Here is a 24,928-nt window from a genome sequence, read left to right as displayed (position 1 = left end):
CATTAGTTTTAGGTGTACAACACAATGATTCAAAAATTTTAAAGTTCTCCATTTAAATAATATTAATAACAATTATTATATATAATAATCAATTATATATATTAATATCAATTGTTATATAATTAATTATACATATAATCGATTATATTATATATAATAGTTATTATAAAATATTGGTTATATGCCTTGTGCTGTACAATATATCCTTGCAGCTTATTTTATACGTAATAGTTGTACCTCTTAATCCCCTGCCCTGATCTTGCCCCTCCCCCTCCCCCCACTGTAACCACTAGTTTGTTCTCTATATCCGTGAGCCCTTTTCTTTTTTCTTACATTCACGCGTTTGCTTTGTTTTTTAGATTCCACATATAAGTGATTACATACAGCATCTGCCTCTGTCTGACTTATTTCACTAAGCATGATACCCTCCAGGTCCAGCCATGTGCTTCACAACATGGGAGCAAACAGAGTAACGTGAGTGTAACAACTAAGGCACCTCCACACCAGATGCTCTGAGTGACAGAAAACTAGGATCTGGATCGTCAGGACTTTACAGTCTAGCTTCCTGAGGGCAGGCAGGTCCCACGTGTGGCTGACTCCATACTGAATGCCCAAGGTCTGACATCTGGTAGATGTTTAAAATATGAAAGAACAAATGGCAGCTAAGATACACACAATAAATTTAAGTCAAATTTAGTGCCACAAACTATCGATATTTGCAGATCACAGGCACAGAAGGAATTCTGAAGATAGGATGAGCTCGAGTTCGGATGGGGGTTGCTGAGAGCAGAGCGGGGTCATCTCTGGTGTGATGGTGCTTCTGGACGGCAAGGAGCACTGTGGATGGAGTTTTGGACCCGTTGTCTCAGGATTTAAGAATATTGGCAGTTTTCTGGAATCCCTTCCTAGTTAAAATGCAAGGCAATTCACCACCTCCAGACGCACTAATAACAGAAGCACTGCTGCTTTTGAGCACTTATTCTTTTTTTTTTTTTTTTTTTGCGGTGCGCGGGCCTCCCACTGCTGTGGCCTCTCCCGCCGCGGAGCACAGGCTCCGGACGTGCAGGCTCAGCGACCATGGCTCACGGACCCAGCCGCTCCGCGGAATGTGGGATCTTCCCAGACCGGGGCACGGACCCGTATCCCCTGCATCGCAGGCGGAATCTCAACCACTGCGCCACCAGGGAAGCCCTGAGCACTTACTCTTCGCTAAACACTGATCAAAGCACCTTCCACCACTGTCTTCATTCAGTCCCTGTACACGTGCTTGACACGCAAACCAGATGAAGACACGCCAGGCCAAAGGTGAGAAGCGACAGGAAAAACCCCTTTGCCTGCACACTTCTCACCTCTCGCTGCATCACATTAAAGCATAAATCTGGTTTGGGGAAATGCAGCTTTTTCTAAAAATTGAGCTTTTCATAGACAAGCCATGAAGTTAAGGGAAATTAAGAGAAAGTCCATCCACATGCAGGCATCTGCCCAGGCTTCAGAGATCAGGTTACTCGGCAGCCAGATGGATCCACCTTCTTGTCCAGCACAAGGGCGGCCATCGGCTACCCCTGCCATGTCCTGGGAAGCCAAGGGCCAAAGGGTGAGGAAGAAACTTACCACACATGGAACTTGTGTTTTAAGTGTAATATTACAGATGGATCCAGATGATTCATGAGAATTGCAGAATGTACATGGAAAGGAAACGGGGTGAATTTTTTAGTAATATCATTTTCAAATGGAAAGCAATGCATCCTATAGGTTATAATCAAGCCAGTAACCACAGAGTTCTATTTTTGAAGCCAGGTCACTTATATTTGGATTTTGTTACCTCAGGATTGCTCAAGAGACTTTAACAAGTCAGACCACATAGCACATCTATGCCCTGAATATTTGGTAACAGTCAACAAGACTTGCCTTATTATTGACTTTGGAAATGTTTTTCTATTTTTTTTTTTAAGAATAATTAGGGTGGTGACAACTAGCTAATTTTAAATTACTACACTGACTCTGCCTAGTAAATATGAAGTGCAGATTTCTTTTTGTATGACGAGATAATGTCCATTTTTGTGGCCAAAGACACCTAGAAGAAAATCCCCATGTTTGTAACCCATACCACAGAGGTGAGGTTGTTTCTGTTAAACGATATCCAAAAAACAAAAAAGTGGTCAGAAGTCTTCTTTAATAGTATCTGCTGGTTTTTAATTCAAAACAAAAAACAAAGGGGACTCACAGTGCTTCTGTCTTATACAGGAGAGAGAACACAGGAGGCCAGATCTCTTTCTGGGCCACGTACTCAAAGTCTGAGCAAGTCACCCTGCTGTGCTCCTGGGACGGGGAAGCTGCATCTTCCTCCCCATCAAGAGAGTCTGGGGTCAGGACTGCTTCCTGGGCATTGGTGCTGTGGTTTTGTGTCTCTCCCTGGAAGGTTTCCCTGGGATGCCACAGCAGTGGGGTGTGCTGAGCAGAAATAGGCAACTCCTATGGTTTTTCCCAGTGAATCATTCCCAAGCAAGACAATAAGACGTGATGACTCTGAACTAAATCCAGAGACAGTATAACATGGAATAAAATGGAAACTCTGAGTAGGGTTTCCAAAGTTTCCCTGCCTGAAATGAAGTGATTGTTTTTTGTTTTTTGTGGGTTTTTCTGGCCACACCATGTGGCAGGCAGGATCTTAGTTCCCCGACCAGGGATTGAACCTGCACGCCCTCTGCAGTGGAAGCTCAGAGTCCTAACCACTGGACCGCCAGGGAAGTCCCTGAAATGAAATGATTTGATATTAGAATCTGTTTTTACCTTCCGATTACCTATCAACCTGAATCCAAGTTTTTAAAAGTTATTCACCAAACTAGATTCTAATACTTCCACAGGGAATCGATCTAATAACACACATTAGACTTTAAACTTTAATAATCTAAATTAGATCTCTAATAATCTCAATCAGACATTTATACTTCATATTCATCATTGTAGGAACTTCTGAAATAATACAGCCATATGTGACACAACATTCTTTTTTTAAAATCTACTTTGTTGGAGTTGATTTACCATGTGTTCATTTCTGCTGTACAGCAAAGTGATCCAGTTATACATACATACAAATTCTTTTCCAGATTCTTTTCCATTTTGGTTTATCACAGGATATTGACTAGAGTTCCCTGGCGACACAATATTCTTTAATGTTTTAACCCACTCTAGGAACACATGCTTGTTTAAAAAACTAGCATAATATGCATTTAAAGCCCAAACCTGCCACTTAAGAGTTCAGGGGTCACAACACACAGCTGTCTGACTGATCAGAACATCACATGTTTTGATCTCAAGTCTGGACCCTTCTGTCAACCAGCATCGCATCCCCAGGTGTCACAGGGTAAATCAGATGGGGGCAATGGTTGCTTGATTGACTTCTGAACCTGGCCCGATGGAACAGCAAGATCCACGGGAGCAGGGAGCTGAGATGCTCGGGGCCCGCTGGGTAGTGGAGCCACAGCTGCTCTCCCCATCCCCCCATGGATGCCCCATTTTCCCTGCTTCTCTTTTTTCCCCTTCCCGCTGCTGCATCTGCACCTGATCATAACACATGCACCTCAGGACAAACGTGCAATGAGTTCTTACACTTGTCTTCAAGGTTGCCAAAAACATGTAGGTGAACCTAGAAGAACAGCCAAATCACTATGGTCCCTTGATGCTGAAAGAGTCTGTGAAAGGAGATCTGAAGTAAGAAGGCCTTGTTCTCCTGAGGGAAATACTACGTGGCGATATATAATGGAAGGCTATGCCAAACTACCATATAAACAAGGGCAAATCAATATATTGTAGCCAAATGCAAAAATATCCAACTGGCACAGAATGAAAGAGATCAGAATGAAAGGATGTAGACAGGAATGACCACTTTCTCTGTCCAAACAAATAACTGGGTCACGTAAACCCCCTCCAGACAGACAGGATCACAGTGCTTCTCATTTAAAGAGTGTCAGCTCAGATCCAGAGCCATTTCTGTGTACCGTTGTACACGTACAACTGTAACATCTATTTAAATGTCTAATCTTTCTGCATACTTATGGCAGTTATCATCCGCCTGAGAAACAAGACCATCTTACTCACGTAACAGGACCAATGCAAATCCTGCCAATGTGCAAAGTAGGGGGAAAGAGACCTACAGATGATGACTCTTCTCCCTCTGCTAAGCAAAAGAAGATTCAATGTCTGAGTGAACAGACTTTACTTTTCCATGGAGAACTGATTTTTCCTTTCGTTTCAAAACTACATCATTAGAGTACATGATTATTTTAAGTAAATGACTAAGTTCAGTTGAAAATATACACACATACACAGTAGGTGGTGTGTTCTTCTGCTCATTTTGCTGGCGATACAGACACAGATTTGGTCAAACACAGGGCCTTTATCTGCGTCTGCTTTGGGCTATTGGATGGTGGACTTGGGGTAATTTTTAGCTTTCTGTATTTTTCATAATTTTCTGCAATAAACATCAAATGCTTTTGCGATCAGACTGGAACATTCCGTTTCAATGTACAGTTTCAAAGAACAAACCATCGTGCTCTTGAGCAATCTTTCGTCACTCTGGTTTAAACAGAATATTCAAGGCCTGTAGACTTTTTTAACTGTTTTGTGATGTATTTTCTGAGAATGCAACTCAATAAAATTATTCTTCTCTGAACTGTGGTCTATTTAACAATCAATTCTTGAGTCTACAAAAGCTGTAGTAACACACAACTAGTTTATTCAAATAGATGAAAAATATGGGGTACAGTTTATGCTTAATCATTCAACTGCACAGATCTGGGAGTTGGCTAACATTTCAGGGACCCTGAATCCCAGCTTTAGGAACAAGTTTATTACCCTAGCAGTTGGCACACCCCAAATCATACCACAGAATAGGTTTATTCTCAAACCAGAGTTGTGTATTAAGTACACTTCGCGTTTACCACATTTTGGAAAACAGGCACTTTTCCCAGAAAATGCTTTTAGTTTTAATTAAATGTCAAAGGCTGTGGAGGAAGAGCAGTCAGTTTGTAAACTGGTTCGTCTGATGAGGACAAGCCACTGCTGCTTTGCTGTCACCGAGGCTCATCTTCCCCGCTCCTTCCTGACAAAAGATGCTCGCCGCTAGGGATGCGCCCAAAGCCTTGACCCCATAACCTCCCCACGCACTCGGGGCCTTCCAGCTCCATGTGGAGCTAACACAGCAGTAACACAGAAGCCCGACATTCCTTTCAGAAATGCTCTGTACACTTGGGAACATAAATCCCCCAGAAAAAAAAAAATGACTTACATTCACGAGTATGTGAATTTGATGGCATATTTCATCAACAGGCAGGATATCTGGGCTTGCCTTACTTCCGTTTTATGTTAGATTGCTGCCATGGCTTAATAAGATCAACTCCAAATGCCCCAAACAGAGGAGTTTGTCATAAATGAATAAAACTGGGGCCCAAGAAAGACTCAGGTAATATCGAGCAAAAGAAATACTGGGGGAAACAATTTTTCTGTTTTTGTGGATAGCACTTTACTGCCCCCTTTTGCACTTTCATATCAGAACAAGTTTCTGCCCAAACTTATTCTGAAACCAGAGAGATAGTGGGGTGTCACTATAGGGTGTCAGGCTGATACAGCATTAGGTTACCAGACACCACGCTTGGAGGAACAAGTAATTACCTTAAAACTTCAAGTAAATGCACCACTATCTTCTCAGTGGCTTTAAAGCTCCAAGAAATAAGGTAGTAATTGGAGGCTTTCATTGGCATTTTCTGCTGTATGGGTGCTGGGACAATTGTCTATTTTCACAGGTGCCCCTTCTTTCACACTTTTCTAAAAACAAATATCATCTGCAACATGAAACTGATGTACTCAAGGAAAAGAAGAGGTGCCTAAAAGCAGGCTCTACAATTCAGACCATTACAGGGTTCCAAATCTGAGAGCTGAGAGTGGGGGGCAGGGTGCATTTCAAACTTCACACTGAGGACAAAAGCAGCATCTTTTCAAGGCAAGGAAAGCTGAGAAGCACTGAAATCCGCAGGTGTTGTGAGCCTCTAGCTCCCTGATCCGGTTTTGCAACTCTTCCCGGGGAGGTGGCCTCTTCATCTATGCAGACACTTGAAAGAACCCTAAGTGCAGTATGAAGGAAAGTTTTATTTATAAAATTCTGATCTGCAGGGACAGCACTCAGGGGTCCCATTCTTGGCCCAAAGACCTCCACCTGCACTGGGCAGTCTGTGTGCGCTGCGGTGTATCTTTCTATTTCAACTTAATCCATTTCCCTCTGTCATTCTACAATGACCATACAAGTCAAAATAATATCAAATTTCACAGCCCACGATGCTGCACAATGGAATGGAAGCTGACCCCTTGTGATGTTAATCTTGTTTGTTATTTGCGATATGATGCTCAAAACACTGGGGGCGAAAGTAAATTTCATTTTCCAATGCTCAAAGATAAATAAGATGCTCACCATTCAAATTTTCGTTCAGGAAAATAACACAAGTATGTATTTAATTTTTTATCCGTACCATAATTTCCACTGTAACAAAACCCTCCAATTCACAGAAGGATCGACTGTAACGAGCTGACGCTGGAATAGATATCTTCATTGGTAAGTCAGACTTTAAGCATGTGATGGGCAGAGATCGTGCTTTTCTTTTCCCAGGTTCACAGAGACTAGTTAATCTCTGGCATGGAATTAAAAACAAAAATCAAGCACCTAACTCAAAACAAAACAAAACAAAAAATCAAGGTCTTTATTTATGAAAGTGATCCAAACATCTCCTCCCTCAAAACTTTGAAAAAACAAAATCATGCCATGAATGCCGTAGCTAGCTGAGGCAAAAGTCGGCGGGGAGGGCGGGGGGGTGGCTGGAAAAGGAGGGCTGGGATGCCGCGATATGCAGTGGGAAAGTGGCTGGGGAGTGAATCCCGGAGGCCAACCTTTGTCATGCTGGCCTGACCACGCAGCCCCATCATCCAAACGGGGACTTCATAACCCTCGGAGGCAAGAGACGGTGCAAGCTTCTTTCCCAAGTGTAATTTGTTTGCACCTGTACTGTCTTGTTCCAAACCATGCTCTTAGCAAGAGTCTACAAAGGATGGTGGAACTCTCATTATTCATAGGTGAGGCCCCAGAAAGAAAACTGGCTTTCCTATAGAAAGAGCTGGTTCTCTGCTGTTTTAGACCTAAGTGTGGACACTCCTGTGCTCATCTAGCTGAGTGCGAGCACCGCAGGGAAGAAAAGCATGTGGACGTCATACAGAAAGAAACGGACTGGCATTTTAAGAACCTGAAGAGATGGACTTCAGATCTTGGCGTGCTATGACGATCGAGCGCTCAGGAGCATCTCTTCCATCAACGCTGCTCATCCCTTTCATTTCCATCAACACTTTTTTTTTTCTTTTAACTTCAAAGAATCTTGCCTATTTAGAGAGACCATTCACCCATGTTTTATGGGTGAATGACACCTCTCCTTTTGGTGGGGAAAACAGCCCTGAAAGAAAGTACACACCAAGGGGATGTGATGCCCGCTCTCCAGGCTGGAGTGTGACCCCAGGACTGAGGCTGTCGTGGTCCCCGCTGGACCCCGGGAACCCCACCCCAGTGCCTTGCGTCAAATGGGTGTTTGTGTAATCATAGAAGGAGCACTTTCATAAGTAAGGTTTAAAAAAGAGACAAGACTAGTTCTCTCTTGGTATAAGCAGAGATCCCCCTTGCCAGGCAAACATAATCTACCAACACAATTTATGCGGCTGTGCGCTAGCCCCTCACAGCGACCTACACGGCCGCCTTCTGGACACTTCCTTCTTCCTGGCTCCAGAGAGGGTCAGGGACGCGTCTGCCGTGGGTGGGTGACAGCAGCCGTCCCCCTGGACCTCTCCCGGCTCTGCCACAGCCCAGAGAGCAGAGGCAGGAGACAGAAGAGAAAGAAGGCAGCTCCACAAGTCAGGTCTGCGCCGTGAACGTCAAAAAGGAGGAAACCCCGGACTGGGACACTGACTCCTACACAGATCATCCCCAAACTGCATAAAGCAGAAAAAAAAAATGTGAATGGTGCGCCACTGTAACTTTGGGGACAATACATTTCCTGCTCAGTCGCCCCAAGCAGCCTGAAATGAGCTTGACCAAAAAACAAACACAACATTACACACCCTGAGTTATTCAGGCTGCTACTGAACTCAGGGAGGGGGAACTGGACCATGACGGGGTGAGAGGATGCCCGAGGCCCTGAGCTCTGAAAGGAAGGAGGACCCGGTGGTGTGAGACCCCTGAGGGCTGCAGGTGAGCAGACCCTAAGCCCTGGGGAGATGCAACCAGAGGCTGCTCAGGCGTCAAGAGCACCCCAGGCCCACCGATCCTCCCGCCCTGCTTCCTGAAACAAACTGCTCCAAGCTCACAGAGCATCAAAAGCCAGATGGGCTACACTGAGTGAATCCACAGGCAGGGAGCCAGAAGCCCAGTTTGCTGTAGAAATAGGTCTGGACTTGATTTGAGTCTTCTCAGCTCTGACAAGCTGGAAGCTGGCACCGATCCCCAAATCCAAAATAAAATGGCATTTAATTGTGACTGGACTCTAAAAAAGATGTCATACTATCTCCTTAGCTTGACACACGCGTGGCATCGAACCTCATGGAACTCTCCTCTGAAACCTGACCTTGTCTTCTGCCAGCAAAGAAACAATCAGATGTTCCCATTTTTAAAAGGAAAATGTTAAGAGTCAAAGGAATAGCATGCAATAAATGCATTAATATGATAGACTTTCATAACTATCTAGTTTCCACCGGGTAGAACCTCGCTATCAAAGATTCAAAGGATCCATTTAGAATCGCATGCCCGTCATAGGAAAGGTTATAAATCAAGGTGGACAGGGAAGAATTATACGCAGAACCTTCTTTTAATCCACCTCATATGGACTGCTTTGAGCAAATACAGGCTTCATTTAATTATGTGATTTCTAATCACTCCATGTAACAGCCTAAGAAAGAGAGCTGGAGAATTTCGAGGAAGGACCCCGGAAACAGCATACTCAGGTTCAAATACAGATGGTACCCAGTTATTAGCTATATGACTCTGGGTGAGATAATGAACCAGTCTCTGCCTTGGTTTCCCCATTGGGGATCATGAAAGTATCCCCCTCAGATGGTTATTATGAAGGTTTAATGAGTCAGTATTTGTGGAGCAGCTGGAACAGCCACTGGTCCCTAGTACGTGCTCTATACCACCGTTATTAAATGAAACAAACTGTGTCCACCAGGTGAGGAGGTTTCTTAATAAGAAACAGCATGTAACATTAATGCAAAAAGGCTACACTGCTTATCCCTATGGGTTGCCTTCGTGTATTCACTGAACAACCCAATCCCTTACTGTACCCTGCACATAAAGGGGATTCAGCCCAGGCCCTCCCCCATCCACAGTGGAGAAGCTGAATGAATCGAGGGTTACAAATGTTACAACAAAGCATCAGGGTAGGAAGCAGAGGAGAGAGCATCTAACTTGGCAGCTGAAGGGAAATAAAAAGGTGCCTCTTGTAGCAGAGAGGTCTGCAAGAATGAGTGGAAGTCTGGCAGCTAAACAAGGTACCATATAACATCAGGGGCTTGAAAAGGTGCAGGCGCCATGGCATAATCTTTACTAGCATTTTATTTATTCTGCATTTGTATGTAGAAGGCAAACTGAGCCAGAGACAGGCACACAGTAGATGCTCAATTAACTTTCAACAGCAAGAGTTGACATTTATTGGTTCGTTGTGCTAAGTCCAGAGCTAAGGTCTTTAAATCCTGACCACAGTTTTATTGCTTTTCTTCAGTCCTGTTAGATTACTGTCCCCATTTTAGAGACGGGACAAGTGAGAGACACGGAGGATTCTGCTCCCAAAGTTACACAGCTAAAAAAATGACAAACCTGGGAGGAGGCTCATACAGCCAGATTCCAAGGCAGCCCTCTTCACTAAACTAAAATAGCACTGGCCCGGCTCGCTTTGCTCAATTGAACTGCCTGACCTTTTCCATTATCAGCACAGGCCTTCTGAAAACCAAAAGGTACTGCTAATTCTCATGAGGATAAGGCGGCTGAGATCGCTGGGGTAGCTCTCCCACAGGGTCTATTGGTTCATTTGTGGGAATCTGTCTTTGAGCTCTGCTCAGACGTAGGAAATAATGTAGATGATTACAGAAGTACAGTGCACATACTCGCCTCCCTTACCTGAAGTGTGTTTCTTTGACTTGCTTGCTGTGGTTTTTGTTTCGGAGCTCTCCCTGGACCGCTGTCTCTCCTGTCTCAGTTTCCCCTCCCCGGGGAGGAACTCCATCCCCCTCCTTCCTCTGTTTTCATGGCCACACTTGCCACGCACCACAGCACAGAACGTGTTTCTTGCACCAGGGAGTCCCCCTACGTCCTTAGGATTTAAGTCTCTTGAGGGTAGAGATTGCTCTTCACTGTATTCTCAGAGCTTAGTGTAACAGACCTCACAGTTCATAAATGCTTGTCCAACAAATCAACGAATTATCTACCGTCAACAATCAACCAAGCAAGAACGGAGGCCGAGAGTAGGGAGGCAAAGGCCATGGATTTCTTCAGGGATCCACGACAGCCTTTAAGAGGATGATGATCTAATCTTGAGTTGTTCCCCCCAAAAAGTTGTTCCCCCCCAAAATTCCGTCCAGGGCAACAGTTCTCAAGGTGTGGTCTCAGAGCAGCATCAGCTGAGATCCTGTTAGAAATGTGAATTTCAAGTCCCACCCAGACCTCAGGAATCTGGATCTCTGGGGGCGGGCGGCAAGCCTGTTTTAACAAGTGATTCTGATGTCCTAAAGTTCTAGAGCCGCGGGGCTGGAGGTAGATCTCCAGTAGCAGGTGATTTGTTAATGGGAGCGGCCAGAAACAGACATCTGGGCTGTGTCTGCTCTTCCGACTAATAGTCATTGGATGTCAGTGCTCGCCGGCAGAGACTGATGACATGAAAGCATTCTGGTGCCTGCCTCTTAGGGATAGGCAGGGTGCTGAAGGGGATTAAGACTTGCATATGAATCATGACAGCGCCAAGTACTATGTTCCTGCAGTGCCCTCGGTATTTAACTAAAGTGCTGTGGGATTACAGAGAAAAGACTTAAAGAAGTTATGTTTGATCTACACCATAAAGAGAGAGCAGTCATTTCAGGGAAATCGTGAACTTTAAGGACAGTCCCTTCTCATGGAGATCCATTTTCCCATAGACAAAGGGGGATGCAGGGCTTAGGAGAGCCTGTTTTTATCTAAAATGTACCCCAGATATAGTTCTGGTAAGCTAAGTGAAAACTGGCATTTTCTAACTTCTTCTGCAGGTAGATGCCTTCTGAGCGGGACTTGAACGTAACCGGCTCAGCCCCACTCACTCATCAGACAGTTCTCATTCAGGACAAATGTTTCAGACCACAGTGAGCCACCTGAACAGGGGGAAAGAGCCAGGACCGAGATTCAGAAGCATTTCAGCAGGTGGTGGTGTCACGCTGGACCCCGCGGGTTCCTCAGCTGGAACACAAGAGGCTGGAAGGTGGCATTTCAGACACTGGCTCTGCAGGTCAGAGCTTCTGATGTGCACAGGGGTATGTGGGTAGCACTCATCACTACTCTGGCGGAATACGGGAGTCATCAGTAGGTGAAAAGCACAGAGTAATGCCTCAGAGGCAAGAGAGGCTTAACTAGCAAGTACTGGTAGAAGGATCCAAGGACTGTAATTAAAATGGGATGCAACCAAACGTGAATTGAGAAAATGAACTGGATTGTTTCAGAGTTCCATATAGAAAACATGAAGAAAAGGAAGTTTTCAAAGCACAGTTCATGCATAGCCTTCTGAATGCCTGCCCACCCCTGAGAAGTTAGAACACTTACCTACCCGAGCTCTCGAGAATGGAAACAGCAAACTATTAACACTTCACTACTGCCAATTTTTTCTTCATATTTTGTGTGCAGGATTACTAAGAGCAGAAACAACTTGTTTCCCTTCAACGGCGCTTTTTCTCCTACTATGGTTTTTTATTTGAAAACAGCATGTCTGTGTCCAAAGCCACAAAACGCTTTGGACTAGAATTACATATTTGACATCTATACATGAAAAGGGAAATAAACAGCCTCTGCTGATTCTCTGCAGGAGCCACAGAAATTGGTGCACCTGGCATTCCGTGTGCACGGAAAACGTTTCATAATTTATCACCTACTCTTCTCACTGGGCCGCCGGATCCAACCATCCTTATCCCTCATGCTCCTGCAAGAGGCTCTTGCAGGTAGAACGCAAAGCTACGTGTTGGACGCTGGTTTGTAAACAAGTGGCACGACTTTCCTACATCATTTCTTTAATCACTTTAACCCTGTTCCTCATAGAAAGCTAGAGGCCAGGGCAATTCAGCCCCTCCCTTTGTCCTTTGCCTACCATAAATATGCACCAGTCTGCATCTGAAAGGCGGAAGGAGGCCGCAAGCTTGCTGGACATTTATCATGCTCTGTTCCCTGCTAACAAGCAAATACTCTGGCTGAATGGACCATTAGCAATCATTGTCAGATGTAGAATGCAAGGTGCTGGGATGTGACCAGCTTGTAAATTAGGGAGTGTCCGTTCTCTTTGATGAATCTGGACAAATGCACTGGATCTTTTGATACGTTTTCTGAATTAAATTAGAAAGGAAGGTAAAGTAGCTGGCACTGGGTAGGGCAGGTCTCTGTGCAATGTTTTAAATGTTTTTAAATGGTGAAAGCGACACAGTAATCACCAGAAAAATAGGCAACAAATGCAATAAATTCATAGCTCCAAACAGTTGAGTCAGCTCTCTGAGAATTAGCAACAAAATCCACGAAATGGGTCTGAAATAGAATATTTAGGATTTAGTGAAGATCTTCAGACATAGAATGTGTTCCTCTAGAGAGTCCCCATGTTGCTGTTCAGAGACCAGCCCTGAATCCCCTCCATCCACGCCAGCAAGACAGACACTTGGGGTGTTTGTAAGCTTTCAGTGTTGTCAGCGTCTTAAGAGTTCAGACTTTCCTAAAGAAATGCTGGGACTTTTCTAAGGCCCCAAATAGGGGGCAATAAAGCACAGATCTCCTTTCCGGCTTGACGCAACTGCGATGCCACTCTGCCCGCCAATCACAGCTTCAATGGCTGATTTTGGGTAACGACTAAAATGGAAAGTGTGGACGGCCAAAACAAAAGCCCAGCTTATTTACAAGGTTGTCCAGGACAGAGGGCAATAAGATTCAACAGCCTGGCGAGCTTCTGCTGTTTTTAACTTTCAGGCTGGCAGCACTTACACTTTTATAATCCTATCGTTTACACGAAGAGGGCCCCGTCCCATTCAGCTCAACTCACAGGAGTGAAATGCCATCTCCAAAGGGCCCGTTGGTTTGCGCATATTGGATTACTACCGACTGGAATGAAAACTCAATTCCCCCTGTTATTTGTTTTATTATATGTTTTTTTCCAGGGTGGGAGAGACAGAACTCAGAGGAGAGCTCTCTGGAAGAGGGAGGGGGACAGTGTATCATGTTTACCTCGGCTTCTCCGGGGCTGAAAGATGGCTGAAATCAAAAGGTCTGTGTTTTCTTTTCGGATCCCTCTGGGCCTACCTAGCCCCTCTGGGCTCTGTTCCTCCCCAGCAGGTCCCTGCCTGGAGCTCAAAGAGATGAAGGTGAGCACCGCCAACTGCAGCTAATCCTACAGAACGGCCGCCACCGTTAGGCCAGGAGCTAAAAAGGAAAACCTTGCAGGCCTGAACTAACTGCAGTGATCTGAAGTTTTAATCAGCCCCCAATCTCAATCTCTGGAAAAGGCAGTCAATGGAATCTACCTTTGCCATATTATCCGCCACCAATGAGCAAGAACTGAGCATCTTTTCTTCCCGGCTTCAACCATCCCAGGCCACAAGTGGGGCTTTCATACTTCCTAATCCGAGTTTCCAAGTCTGTGTGGCTCACACATAATAGCCAACAGCCTGGAGCAAGGGCCTTCCTTTCTACACCCTTTTCAGAGACATGTCATTGCCGACATCCAGCTAATCTATATGTTGCCATGGCTTCACCCTTTATCTGCCTTTACATCTTATGAACTGCATGGATTTACCACATTATTTTTATCTGAAAGACAGAAAATGGTGGTTTTATTGCCATACAATCAGATTACCGCTGCTAGTTTCTCTATGCCTTTTTACCATACTTCAATCAAAAGGGATCAGTTTCTTTATACTCTGCCCTTGATTTACATTACATCTGTAAAGACCCAGTCTGGGTTGTAATCCCCTTATTAACTATGACCAGGGTTGATTTGCCTAAAAATAAAAGCAAATTGTGTCAGACCCTTTCACTTTGTTTTTGATTCGGAACTACAAAATGGATTACTAAAGAAATCTTCAGAGTTCACACGGCTCGTATAGTACTGAATTTAAAATGAGAATTAAACAAGTCAAACAGGAGAGCCATGTCCACGGTTTACATTTTCCATCATGGGAGAAGGGCTGAATTGCTTATGTCTTTGTGTTCTTTGGCTTTAGAGAGACAATGAAGCCACAGGAGTTTTTCCAAGCTGTTCGGAACCCTGTCCCATACCCGACCCTTCCCTCTTTGCTTTTCTTCAACCCTTCTCCCAGCCTCATTCTAATTCCTCCCCTAAAAAAAAAAAAAAAAAAAAAAAAAAAAAACTGGGATGGGGGGAGCTCTTCCCTGAAATAACTAATTCCCGACTAGAAGCTTCTAGTTCTATGGGTTCTGCATATTTTAACCAAAATATTTTAAACAGTTGAACACTCCTATTTAAGGGTCTACTCCACCACACAAAGGGCGAGCTCGTAAGCAAATCTATGTAGATATATGATAAATGACCTGAAAAACAGGCTCTTTAGTTCAGCAGCCAGCGAAGGCGGAGACTGGGTGGGCCCGAGTACCATTTCAATGATTAGTTTCCTTACAAGAGCCCTCCTTCTTTTTGTCTAATTTGCAGTGGGAGAGTTTAAGAATAAAGTTTTCATGAAATGCTCAAGAAATGTCCTTCTTAAGATTTTTTTTTTTTTCTTTTCTGACGAGGGTCTCCAGTCTGTATTTCCTTCCCCCGCCACTCCTATTCCTGTGACGCGTCACTGCAGTCACGCTGGGATCTCAAATCATTTCCCATTAGGTGACCTTGCTGGGAACCGCTGCCAGATGGTGGGTGTCACCCTCAACCTCCCCGGCGCTACCTGAAGCATTTCAGTGCAAGGCCAGGTAGCGATGCCCCTCTGTGGGTAATTATCACGCTGACCCACCGACCAGAGGATTCCTCTCTGTAAATTTCTAGATAAGAGGTTTTACCGATAATCATTCTAAACATACCATGTACTCGCCAGCTGACTCTGTATGGAGAAACCATGCCCATCGGCAGTTCTCAGCTGGTCTGGGGCTTGATAGCTAATTTACCTGTCTCCCTGCTTCAGCCTGGGAGTCAGGGACACTTCGGAATGCTGGAGTCATTTGCATTTCTTTGCATCCTGGGACAAGTGTCAAGAGCTGCGCTTTGTGAAAGATTTAGAAGCAAATGCTTAACAGAATCATCTTAACCTCCAGCTCCCGTTTCTGAGGCTCCAAGCTGTAATTGCTGAGGTTACAAAGTACAGTCCCTGGACACACGATTCCCAAATAAATTCTGTTCTCATCTGAAAAGACGGCTCCCAAACATGTTGTGCGACCTCGCGGCAGCCCCGTCTTTGTGCTCCCTTCGCAGTGGTCCCGTGGAACAGCGACAGTCCATTACCTACAGTTTATCATCCTGACAAAATGTGAGGAATGTGGATGTGAAAGCACTAACAATTCCACCCCTTGGTGCTTTGGGCTTTTTTCCCTCTCTATATTAAAACCGACAAGATTAACCCAAACGCAAACTGGGGAGCACAGTTCAAGGAGCTATTCAATCCGTGCTGAATGTGCATTTGTTTACCTACAAAAATAAGAATTTCAGACACAATGGAAGGCAGGCTGGCTTATATATGGTACTGAATGGACTGTTTAAACAGCACTATCCATTGTAGTTTATTTTATCAATCTCTGACAGGTCCGTATTTATTCAGAGCCTGACTGTGGTGGAGCCCATGTATTATAGGTTATCTGGATATTATCCAGCCATTCTTTTGTATCAAGGCAATCAATACCAGGAATTCACCATTATGTAGAAGAAAATGACCTGGGAAAAGCAAAATGCTTGGTTAACTAGTATATGGTGCCTAGGGAATAGCACCCCTAGACATAAAAAATGAATGCTCTGCTGAAATTTTCAACAAAGTCAGTGTAATTCACTCTAGAATACCATACCAATACTTTTTAAAAAAAAAGAGCCAACCATTTTACTTTGGCAAAAACATCGTGTTGGAAAAAAATTATTCTACTGAAATGCTAAGCCAGGCTTTGCTTTTCTCTCCATAGTTAAAAAACAAACAAAACAGAAAAAACTCAACAAACTACACAACCTGAATGGCTACAACTGACACAACTCTTCCAGAACCTATGGGTGCAGTGATTACCGTTTCAGTACTTGGAACTTCTTCCCACTACTGCAAAAACTCTCGGGGGTGGGAGAGGCAGACAGTGCGATTAAAGTAGTTATGGAGATGGTGAATTTACAAAGGATTTTCTGGACCCTGTATCCAAACAGCTGCTGCACGCTCCCTCTGTCCACCACCTGCTAAAAAAGCTGACCTCGGAATGAAACAAATCTAATTACTGATGGCTGCTTCATTACAAATGAATTGTTCCACAGTTCCGAGGAACTGATGTGCAACTTCAATGCCTTTGATTACCTTCCTGCCACATCCCATTTACTGACCAAAACTTTTCCCTGTAAATAAACATGAAACTTCCCCAACAAATAGAGCAACTCCTTGGCACCGGGTTTTTTTGTTTGTTTTTTAAATTCATTCTCAAACTTAGAAAAGGCTCTTTCATATCATTCCTCCAGGAAGAAATCTTTCTGATCTCTCAAGCTAGCATTCAGCTGCAAACTTTGTTAAGCAGACCTTTTCCAGGGGACAAATTATCCCTTCCTCTAGGCCAGCCATTACGTGCGAATTTTAAAAGAAATTCTACGCTTGAGGGCAGGAGCAATCACGCCAACAGCAACATCGTCTGTGCGGGGAGGGAGGCTTCTCCAAAAGCAGGCCTCCAGGAGGGTCTAAGTCAGTGGCCACAGCTCAGAAAACCAGCCCGACCCTCACAGGAGGCTAGTGAGTAAATATCAGTCACTCCCTTCCCCCAGCACACGAGGGAAAGAAGACATTCGTGTCGAAACCTTAGGCTGAAATAATGACTGCTCTACCTTTTTTTTTTTTTCCAAGTAGGTATTTGTGATCCTACCAACCAGATAACGTCTACTGAGCCGAACGTTGAAGGGATTAATGGGAATTTCTTTAAACAAGAGAGAAATGTAAAAATTAAATCCTGTTGGGGGGCGGGGAGGGAAACCCCAAACCAAAAACCGGCTCCCGAAGACGGTCGGCGAGCGAAAGCGCCAAGCGAAGCTGAGCAGGAGGCCTGGGGGGCAGAGGCGCGGCGAGCATCGCGCAGGAAAGAGCGACCCCTGGAGGCAGAAAGCGAAGCCGGCGGCTCCCCCGGCTCCCGGCCCGGCTCCCGGGCCGCAGGTCCCAGCCCCACGCTTTCCCGCACCAGCCGGCGCCTCACGCTGCGGTGGTGGACGAGAGCCGTCACTGCTGCGACTTTCTCAGCAATTACGATGATCTTACACCCAGCGAAAAAAAAAGAAGTCCATCCAAGATCAGGCTCCAGGGAAGGAGGCTGCATTAAGTAACTTCTACACAGGAGCAGTGTTGCGAAGTGCCAACCAGCATCCTGCAAGAATCTCTGTTTCATCCCATTTACAGCGGTGACGTCTTTCGCCCTTTAATAGGGAATTCTTGGTTAACATGTTGGTGAATTTGAAACTGACCACTCTTAAGAGTGGATGTAATTATTTAATTACGATGTGATCTTTAAATCGATCCCCCATCCCTTTATTTCTAAATCCATGGCCGATTTGCTCAACTTCAAATAGGTCACTGGTTTTGCTTCTGACAAAGTATGAACAGCCAATGTCTTCATACTTTCCCCAAGTTTCCCAAGGTTAAAATTCATGATTCTGTAAAATATTTTTGGCTAGGATTCGAAATGTATCCCCAGAATGAGGTACTATGCAACCCTGAAAGCACAGATGACTACGAGTCACGGCCATATATATTTATGCATGGATCGCCTCTTCTAAATTCTAAATGTACTCTGGTTGCTCGGACTGAAAACCTCCGCAAGGCCTGGCTTTCTCCCGGCTGCACTGTTTGATAAAAGCAAGTCGGATCCAAGGACCCCATTCCCGCCCAGGCTCCCCAAGCGCGAAGGCTTCAGGAGCTGCGTCGACTGGGCAGGGCCTTAATTAAGCTTTTGCAGACAGCGTCCCTAAAAAATCAAGTTAGCTGTCGGGACCACAGAAATCGGGGCCATCGGTTCAGAAGCGAAGGGAGAGGCCGACGTGCGGCCCGTCTCCCGGACGAGGAGGAAAGGGCCCGCCGCCCGAGTTGTCCCGAGCAGGCGAGCTCCCCGCGCACCCCCCGGGCAGGCGGCGCGGCGCCCAGGAGCGCGAGCTCCGGGCGTGCCAGGGAGCACAGGCTCCCTTCCCCGCGGTGCGCTCCACTGCCCCCGGCCCGCGCTCCGTCGCTCCTCAGGAGCGCAGCATCCCTGCCTCTCCGGAGCCCGCCAGCCCCTGCGTGCCGCTCAGCCTGTTGGTGGCCCGGCTTCCCGTCCTCTGGAGGAAGTGAGGGTCAGGCCTCGCCATCGGACACCTTCCCGGACGCGACACCCGAGTCAACAGGGCCTTTTTTTTTTTTTTTTTTTTTTTTTTTTTTTTTAGCGCCGGGGAGCTCCCAGGGGGAAGGAGGACGAGGAGAGCGCCCCTTAGGGCCGACTCTCCGGCTGGAAGGCCGAGCGGAGTCTCCACGAAGTAAAATGTGGTGGGGGACCCGGGGGCGCGAGGAATCGAGGGTCCAGAAACAGGCTCCGAGGCTCCGCAGCCCGACCCTTCCTCCCGCCGGGAGAGCGCGACGCGGCGATCGAGGGGGGTCGTGGACGCGACTTACTTGGAGTTCGAGGAATTCCAATAGATGGGCTCTAAAACTATCGATCTGGAAATCGCAGTTCTGCATAAAACCATCAAAACTCCCCAGCAGTACTTCCACACGGAGTCCCTCCTTACGGCCATGGCCAAGCCGCTCCCAGCTCCGCGCACTCCTGGCGTCGGAGGGACAAGGTGCGGGCCGGGAGCCCCAATCCTCTGGGCAGACAAGGGAGAGACTGCAGGCAGTTCCGGGGCGCGCCGAGCAGCTCCAGCGGGCGCCGAGGCCGGTGGCGCTCCCCTCGGGGCCCTCAGAGCGCGGGGCGGGAGCGCACGCGAGGGGCGCGGCGGCGCGGCGGACTCGAGGCTCCGGGGCGCCGCGCCGGACGCAGCTCGGACAGCCGGCTCCCGTGCGGCTCCAGGGTGCCGGGAGCGGGGCGGCAGGGAGGGCGCTCGGCCGGGACACAAAGGCCAAGAGACGGCTCGGCGGAGGCGGCGGGCCGCCTCGCACTATAGATCCAGGGGGGCGGGCAGCGGCCCGAGCGCGCGGGCGCCGCTTCGGCGCGGTTCCATGTCCCGGAGCGCGGAGCGCGGTGCGCGGGCGGCGAGGAGCGTCTCCGGGCGCACAGGAGCCTCCACAGTCCTCGCGGCTCCCAGCCCGCGGAGCAGGCAGGAGGGGCTTGGTGCTCGCCGCGGGCGCCGGATGCGCGCGGGCCTTTGTGTGCGGGGAGGGCGCCGGGACCAGCTCCGCGCGCGTCTCCTCGCCTCAGCCGGCGCCGCCGTCCCCGCCGAGGAGAGTCAGCTCGGCCGGCGCGCTGTCAGAGCACTATAAACGCGGGGCCCCGCCCCGCACCGCGCAGCCCATTGGCCCGCCGCTCGGCAGCCGCGAGCCGGTTGGGCGGCCGGCCGGTCCGTCAGCATCCCCCGCCCGACATTGGGCGCCGCGAGGCGGGGCGCGGGCTGACAGGTGAGCCCCGCCCCCTGTCCCGGGCGGCGGCGCGAGCGGCGCGCGGGGGAGCCCGCGAAGGAGACGGGCTTGCGCGTGCACCCGGCGCCCCCCGAGATGGTAGGGGCGGGCGAGTGGGGAGCGGGACAGCCCGGGGCACCTGCCCCCGCGCCCAGCACGCGCTCTCATTGCCCGGAAGTGTCCAAACTTCAGCAGAGGGACAACGTCGAGGGCGAAACTTTCCCTGCGGAGCGGAAGGCAGTGGGCTTCCCGTGGGTCTCCCTCCTTCACTGCAGAGCCCCCTCTGCGTAGACTGGCTCACACCCCGCTTGCGCAGCCCTTCGCCGCGCCCACCAGGCCTCTCAGTGATGCGTTTCACACCTGGTTTCGGTACCGAACGTCGGCTGGGGCCCGAGCTAAGTCAGTGGGGCCGGGAGACGCAAAACGACTCCCGGGGACGCGGCGCCGGCGGGGCAGCGGACTCCCGGGGCGCGGCCGCCCGGGCCCCGCTCCCTCCGCACCTCGCATCCCCCGAAGGCAGCACCTCACCCTCGAGTGCGCGGGATCCTCTCCTTAATTAGCCTCCGGGCCGCCCTTATACCTCCCCAGAGTGACCGGGAATTTAGGGGTGACCGTGACGAATAGCGCCGAAACAGAGAGGCGGCAGAAATTCTTCCATTGGATTCCCGGCGAAGCGCCTGCCTAAGAGCCTCTGGGACGAGCGCCACCGCGCCGCCGCTTCCGCGGACCCACAGCGCCCACTAGCGGCTGGCCTGCGCGCTCTGCGGGCGAGAGCACGACTCTTCGGGCCACCCGGACCCAGAGCCCGCGCAGCTAACCGCGCAGAGGGTCCGAAGGAGAGTCGGCAGAAATGACCTGACCAACAGCAGGGAGAGCTCGGCACAAATCAGGCACAGTACAAATGGAACAGTTCGCATCTTTAACGTTTTAAAAGCAAAGGACCGGCCAGTATTCCTACAAATTCTACTTTTTGTTTTTAAGGCAAATTATCCACGAATTTAAATTTAAAAGAAAATATATATGGTAAAAACATCTCGTTTAGATACGTATTAGTTTTCACTCTTCTTTGTAATAACTTTTGTCGGGCTTTATGGTGAGTTAAGTATTCGTTTTTTGAACATTAAACGTTAATGTACATTTCAACTGGGAGTGTTACATACTTGTGAAGACTAGTTTGTTAAGACCGAAAACACTGAGGCACGCGAGGTACCGAATACATTCATATTATTCCAAGTAGATCTGTGAACGAAGAAAACAACTTTATTTTCTGCAGTCTCTAGTTTTAAATGAAAGCCTCCACTTTGAAGAATCATTTTTCTTTAAAGGCTCAAAGACAGTAAACCGATTCGAAGTCATCGTCAGATTCCCAGAGGACTGAAAAACCAGGAAGGAGCAGGCGGTATTATTTCACAAAGGCAAGAGTCGTTTTCTAATAAGCTTAAAACATTTAAGGGATTCATTTGAAATTTAATATAAAGCTAGTTTAATATACTCTTTTAAAAGAACTAAAACTGAGTGTATCTCAGTAGCTGTTTCACATTTAGCAAACCTATACTGTGAAATTTAAGTTGTGAACTCTTAGCACCTACATGCTCTCTCGCCAAGTAAACTAGAGGAAATAAAGGAAATTTGCATTGTCTGAAAATAACCCTGGCTCCCATTTTTAGTAAATCTGATACTCTCAAATCCAAAGCCCTTTACCTTGGGAAAAATGTAAATGTACATGTTTAAACAGCTTCCTTTTTAAAAAAAAAACAACAAAGTGTGTATTTGACCAAAAAATAAAACCCTACACAAAGATTCCTATTGTATAACTTTAGTGTGTGAATATGTATTAACTTACTTTCAGTAAATATAATTAGCTGTAGAAACTATGTGAAAAGTATCAGCAGTAGCAACTCCACTGCTCTTTAGAAAGTAATTTCAGTAATTAAAAGCATCACCTCAAGCCACTTGTATCTATTGTACATACATCATACGAGGAAAAAAAACAACATCTGCGTGTACAAGACAAAGTTGAAACTTTAAATCCTCAGTCACATCAGTTGAATACCTCTTTGTATTTGGACTTTTGTTTTACAGTTGTTGGAGAAACGTAGTTATTTTTGCAAATCCGTAATTCTACCATATTTAACTCGACATCAAAAAATGAGATTTTATTTCAGCAAAGAAAGTTACTTCAACTGTTTCCAGAGTTAAGGAAGAAATTTCTAAAAGCCTAATTAATAAAAATAGGGGGGATTTCAGAGACATAGCCAAGTATAAATGTTGATGGATATAAATTTGAGTAAATGTAGAATGAAGTGACAAATATAAAAGTTGGATAGTTCCAGTTTTAAAAATAAGAGGGCAATGGATTTTGCCCAAGTAAGTGTGCCTTACTAAATAGTCAGGTTTCTGCCCCTTTTGAATCCATACGCAAGCTCTGGTCTTTAGAACTTATAGTTGTTTCTTACATATTCCTTGTACAGTAATCCACTGATTCTAAGATGTACTTCGAAAGACATCTTTAACTCCTATAAAAACAAAGAACAAAAGCTGTATCTAAATGTAACGTTACAGAAAGATTATTGTGATTTATGTATGTTGATTAAATCTTGTCCAAGCCATGAACTTTCTACATAGCTGGAAGACTCCACTAAACTGCATGCAGTTTACCTCATACAAGTCACTGAAGTTTTTAGAACTCTCCCACAAATGACACTTGACTCGGTTTATTCCAAGGGAAGACCTTTCAAAACAAGAGTAAAACTCTTTAGATCAACTTCGCCATACATTTCTGTCCACCTATCTGCTTCTAAAATTCCTATTATTACACATTGTAGCACGTTAGTATCTACTTATTAGTTTGGTAGGAAAAGTATTAGTCATTACATGGGGCTCTTGGTCAAAAGAATCATTTTTCCCTTTGGGAAGTTTCGTAACTCGTACCTTACAGACCGTACCTATTCTTCATGGAATCAAAATAACCATTATTTTCCACTACAGTAATTTAAATCTCTAGCTCAAATTATCATTGCTTTTATAACATTAATGCAAAAGCAGCCTATGTGGAAAGAATACAGGTTTGGCTCCAACTAGGTAGGGTACCTGGCTCAAGACCTCATTTCCTTATATGCAAACCAACAAGTTGAGAGGGCCAGCCATTTCTAGTCACCATTCCAAATTGGCCTAGGTAGTTCGGTGGAGATAAACACGCAGTTTACAGCTAGCTGTGCAGTTTTATTACTCATTAACTTCAGCATTTCTGTGACTCCCACTTTGTGGACTGATATGATATAGACATACTGTATGTTATAACAAAGTTAACTTCTGCTCTCAGCATATGAGGGGTATTACTGACAGCTGTCATAAGGAGACAACCCATCCCCTATTACGGGTCCATCAAATCATTTTTGCTCCTTTATCCCACCTTACAATAAGCTATTCAACAGAACCAATTGCAATTATATATTCCTTTGTTAATTCATGTTGTCATAAATTTGATGGTGAAAGCCTGGAAAATGAGGAAGGCAACAATCATCATGCAAATGTATACAAAAACAAGCCCACTTTATTCGAACCCTAATAAACCAGGTTTAGTGATCAGCAGTTGTATTCATCTTAGAAGATACTGACACTACTGAACACACACACTTGCCTGCGTGACAGTAAAACTACTGAACGTTGATTTTACTCTTTTACTCTGAAACTTACTGGCTTCAGACGTGGAAAGATAAACAAATATGTATAAAAAACAAGACTGTTCCAACATCCTCTGGTCAACCACTGGAGGCTCAAGTAAGGAACAATATTCTTTTAAAATGACATCCCATGAATTTCAATCATACACACACCAACTTTAATTTCTATTGGGCCCACTGTATCCCCCTTCCATTGCTTCCTAGCTGCAAGTCAGTTACTCTAGTAATTATAGATACACCATATATAATAGATCAGACAATGCCATCTAATATCTAAAAACCAACTACGGCAAACCTGCTACAAAACATACAGTGCAGTGTTATTAACAAATTACTGCACCACTAGCAACTCCCTATGGACAACAGGATGTTAAACAAACAAACAAACCGGGCTTCCCTGGTGGCGCAGTGGTTGAGAGTCCGCCTGCCGACGCAGGGGACGCGGGTTCGTGCCCCGGTCCGGGAAGATCCCACATGCCGCGGAGCGGCTAGGCCCGTGAGCCATGGCCGCTGAGCCTGCGCGTCTGGAGCCTGTGCTCCGCAACGGGAGAGGCCCACAACAGTGAGAGGCCCGCCCTCTCAAAACCCCACCCTCAAGACATTAAGAGTAAACAAGAAACATTACAAATAACAAAGGTGATGGTGAAGAATCAATGCTGGCAATTCAACAAATGAAAGAGTGGGGCCACCTGCTCGGGCTTCAACACCCGTCCTAGATTTTTTACCTTCGGTGGTCCTTCTGCTAATTAATAACACTCTGGTATTTGAGTGTTTATAAGACTCCTGGATGGACTGGCAAGTCACAAAAGAATAAGATATACTGTTTTCAGCATTTCTTATGGCCAATACAAAACCGATGGATGGTTCTGGGGTAAAGGAGCAGAAAATTGGGACAACTGATAACAGAAGCTCTGGTTTTATTAACAGCGTTGGAGAAATTTTAGTTAAGAAGGACCCGAATATAAAATGAGGCATTAGGAACAACATACAGAGTTCAATTGGCCAGGATTCTATACTTATTTTACCTCAGAAAATTAAAAAGTACAAACTTCCTTTTGCAATTTTTTTTTTTTGGTAAACTATTGTTATTTTTTTGGGAAATCCTCGAAGTAGTGGTGGCCATACAGAAAAGCTATGGACATATGTTACTAGCACAACTAACTCAGAAATTAACTGAGGACACAGAGAGACTAATTTGCTAC

At 46.1% G+C, this 24,928-nt stretch overlaps 1 protein-coding gene across 3 annotated transcripts in view; it reads right to left on the bottom strand.

Annotated features, from left to right (window-relative positions):
• EFNB2 (ephrin B2) overlaps positions 1-19,251 on the bottom strand; it is a gene marked incomplete at its 3' end in the record, with an annotated part of 42,813 nt that extends 23,562 nt beyond the window's left edge. For all 3 annotated transcript variants that reach the window (XM_079721845.1, XM_079721847.1, XM_079721846.1), the window contains exon 1: positions 19,102-19,251. In XM_079721845.1, coding sequence (XP_079577971.1) covers positions 19,102-19,223 — 122 coding nt within the window. In that variant the 5' untranslated portion in view covers positions 19,224-19,251. The remainder of the gene's footprint in view (positions 1-19,101) is intronic.
• Positions 19,252-24,928: the final 5,677 nt, after the last annotated feature.

The sequence above is a fragment of the Hyperoodon ampullatus genome (assembly GCF_949752795.1).
Source record: "Hyperoodon ampullatus genome assembly, chromosome: 16".
Lineage (NCBI taxonomy): Eukaryota > Metazoa > Chordata > Mammalia > Artiodactyla > Ziphiidae > Hyperoodon > Hyperoodon ampullatus.
This window is presented reverse-complemented; position numbering and strand designations above follow the sequence as displayed.